Source organism: Gavialis gangeticus, unplaced genomic scaffold (assembly GCF_001723915.1).
Source record: "Gavialis gangeticus isolate Ggan-Ray unplaced genomic scaffold, GavGan_comp1, whole genome shotgun sequence".
NCBI lineage: Eukaryota > Metazoa > Chordata > Crocodylia > Gavialidae > Gavialis > Gavialis gangeticus.
This window is the reverse complement of record NW_017729032.1, coordinates 12,471,628-12,474,824: the sequence shown is the minus strand read 5'-3', so window position 1 is coordinate 12,474,824 and position 3,197 is coordinate 12,471,628. Positions and strand designations below refer to the sequence as shown.

At 45.9% G+C, this 3,197-nt stretch overlaps 1 protein-coding gene across 3 annotated transcripts in view; it reads right to left on the bottom strand.

Moving 5' to 3' along the window:
• CCDC83 (coiled-coil domain containing 83) overlaps window positions 1–3,197 on the bottom strand; it is a 73,109-nt gene that overhangs the window by 50,093 nt on the left and 19,819 nt on the right. For all 3 annotated transcript variants that reach the window (XM_019525488.1, XM_019525489.1, XM_019525490.1), the window contains exons 3-4: window positions 1,589–1,673; window positions 412–580 (exon numbers count right to left, since the gene is read on the bottom strand). In XM_019525488.1, coding sequence (XP_019381033.1) covers window positions 412–580; window positions 1,589–1,673 — 254 coding nt within the window. The remainder of the gene's footprint in view (window positions 1–411; window positions 581–1,588; window positions 1,674–3,197) is intronic.

Genomic DNA, 3,197 nt, shown 5'->3' with positions numbered 1-3,197 from the left:
AAAAAAAAAAAAAAGAGTACACAGGAAGCAAGCAGCAAATAAACCACCCAATCATGACACACATACTTGTAACCACTGCCACAAATCATGCAAATCTGATTGGACTATTCAGTCACTTGAGGCATTGCAAACCATCTACACCACAGTCGTAATATCCACCATCTCACAGATGAAAAGATGACAATCACAAGGCACTGGTAGGTTTCCATATCTAATAAAATTTTAACTTAAACTATTTTATGGGTTTAATTAAAAATTCCCAGAAGACTAATTCTATATGCATGAAGTAGGCGCTTGATCTGGGAGAGGGAAAGCCATGTTCTTTTGTATGTGATGTAGTGGTTCAATCTCTGCTTTAAGTGCAAAAATCTACTCTACCCTAGCTGTGGACCTGCAAGCAGTACTACTCACCTTTCAAAAGCTGTTCTTGGTCCCTAATATACTGACATTGCTCCCTCATTGCCTCCTCTACATCATCTCTGGTTACAACCTCCTTTTCCTCAAGCAGTTTTTCATGTTTTTTGAGGTCATTTAGTAGATCCTTTATATAACCCAGCTGTTCCTCCTTCAGCTGTTTATTCTATGAAAAAACAACAATAAGTTGTGCATTATTGGTTTTTTTATCTATTTTTTCAAGTTACAAAATTTAGAAATGGACTAAGACTTGGATTAGTACTAGGGTGCTTTGCAAAAATATCCAGCTAGACAGAGCTAAGTTGTTTATTTGAAAATGGCTTTTTTTTAGGGAAGTGGGGAAATCAATGGAAGAGAATTGTATTTTTGTTGGTTTTGTTAAGTCCTGAAAGTTCCTAAATAATTTCCAGGCCATTGTCACAAGGTAATGACTCTGATACTCTTCTTCCAGGCATTTCTATTGTGTAGAATCTACATATTGTTTTAACAATATTTTCTTGCTTTGTTTTATAAGCCTCATTTTATAGCTGGCAAACTCAAACTTACACAATGTGACCTGCCACAGTCATAGAAGGGAATTTATCAGAGCCAGGACTCCTAACGGGGACAAGGGTGACCACCTTTTCATAATGGAAAGATGGGACATATGCCTGCCTTTCCCCCCACCAGTGGCACAGCTGGAGCAGAGCCAAGTGGAGTCCACGGGCAGGGCAGGGCAGGGGCAGATGTGGGTTGCCAGGAACTCGGCGCCGTCCACTCCACCATGGCAAGGCACCCCGTCTGCCCAGCAGCAGCAGAGACAAGGGCAGTGGCGGCAGTGTGGAGTTGTGCCTCCTGCTGCGAGCAGTAGGCACCCAGCTCACACGGGGCTCCTGGGGGAAGGGCAGCAGGACAGGGAGCCCCAACCCTGCAGTGGGCAGCCCGCATCCACCCCACTCCACCTGGCTCTTCTGCAGCCATACCGCTGGCAGAAGGGGCAGGAGGAGAGGTGGGCATGTGTCCCATCTTTCCATTTTGAAAAGATGGTCACCCTACCTGCAGGGCCTGAGGAGTTTGATACCCGTGGGCAATACAATATATTAATGCATTACAGGAGATGCTAGAAATGAGAATGTTCAAAAATTTAGTTTTCTTGGCTTAAATATGGTTATAAGAGACATTCATACTTACTTACCCTTTCTCGATATTTTTCATTCTTTTCTTCCAGTTCCTTGAGTTCTAACAGAAGCCGATCAATTGCTTCTTCCTTTACCTGAATTCTGAGAAAAAAAAGGAATATATGATGAATTATTACAGAACTCTGGCAGAGAGTGGGAGGGATTATTTTAGAATATATTAGTTATATATATGGCCTGCTGCTTTTTTATCTGTGATCTCCCAATCGCTCTGCTAAGGTGGATCGGCATTGTTACCTCCATACTTCACATGGGGAGACTCAGAAATGGAGCAGTGAAGCGACTTCTCTAAGGTCTCAGAAAGAGGACCAAGGTCTCCTAACCCTGTACCTCTGTAAAAGGTATGGCTAGGACCATGCTGCCTCCCTGATAGGCTAGTGCTTTCCCATGCATATTTTTGAGTGCAAGATGGGAAACTCCATGAATGTGGATTTGATTTTTCCAAACTGTCCTGTCTCCTGCAGTATTGGCAGCCTATTTGACTTCCTGAGGCCCTTACAAACTATTCACTGTCTGTTAGCGGCTGCACTGTTGTCCGCTATGGTCCCCCAGTGCTCTGGAGGTTTGTTGTGAGGGAGTTATACAATGATTTGTACAAAAATAATTCCTGAGCAGATATTTCATCAGACAGTCACTTGGATCAGCGGGAATCATGCAAAAAGGCTGTACCCTGATGTGACCTTCCCTCCTCAGTGGCGGGAAGAAGCTTCCTTGATTTTGGAAGCAGGGACAATGGAGAGGAAGCAGCAAACTTCCTGTATTTTTCCTCACCTCTACTATCAAGACATAAGTAGAGTGGAATGTGACCATGTACTAGGTAACTTCCCAAATCACAGGAGGTTATGGTTTGGACTACCGAACTGCCACTCTGAATTGTGTTTCCTATTTTACAATTTTATTTCTATGCTAAAAGGAAAAAGAAGCATATCAACAAATCCAGGGTTAATAGCACAGCCCTTGAAAATTACTACAGTATATCATTCACTTGTATTAATTGTACCTAGACAGAAAAGTGATAGCCTGTCGCAGAGCTTGTAGGTGCCCTGCGACTGAGAGCAGAAACGGCTTGGGAGAGTCCCCTAGTGCTGGGAAGGGGGAAGCTCAGCTGCCAGTCACCAGGACTGCACAGGTGCAGGTTGCCCCAGCAAGCAGGGAAACCCAGAGACAGGAAGGGGCGGAGCATAGCCCTTCTTAAGCCCAGGCAGAAGGCCAGGAGGGGGAAGTTCCCCTCTGGCAGCTGAGGGAGAGGGAGCTCCGTTGCAGCCTAAACAAGCAGGATGGCCTGAACAGCTTCGGTGCACGGAGAATGGGAGGAGATGCTCCCTGGTAGGGACTGGGGTGATGTTTAGCCAGAGGGCTACAGTTTACGTTTTAGCCAGATGGCTTAGAGTTTATGTTGTAGCCTAGGGGCTTGAGTTTTCTGTTGTTTGTTATTACACCGGAGGACCGGGTGGGGCTATAAGGGGTTGGAGGAGGCCTCATAGGGACTCCACAGTAGCGTGGAGGTTCCTGGCGCTGGAGAGGGCGCAGCATTGTTTGGGGTGCGTGGGCCCCAGCTCTGGAGTTAGGGGGTGGCGAGGAACCCCGAGAGCGAGGGGGGGCCAAGAC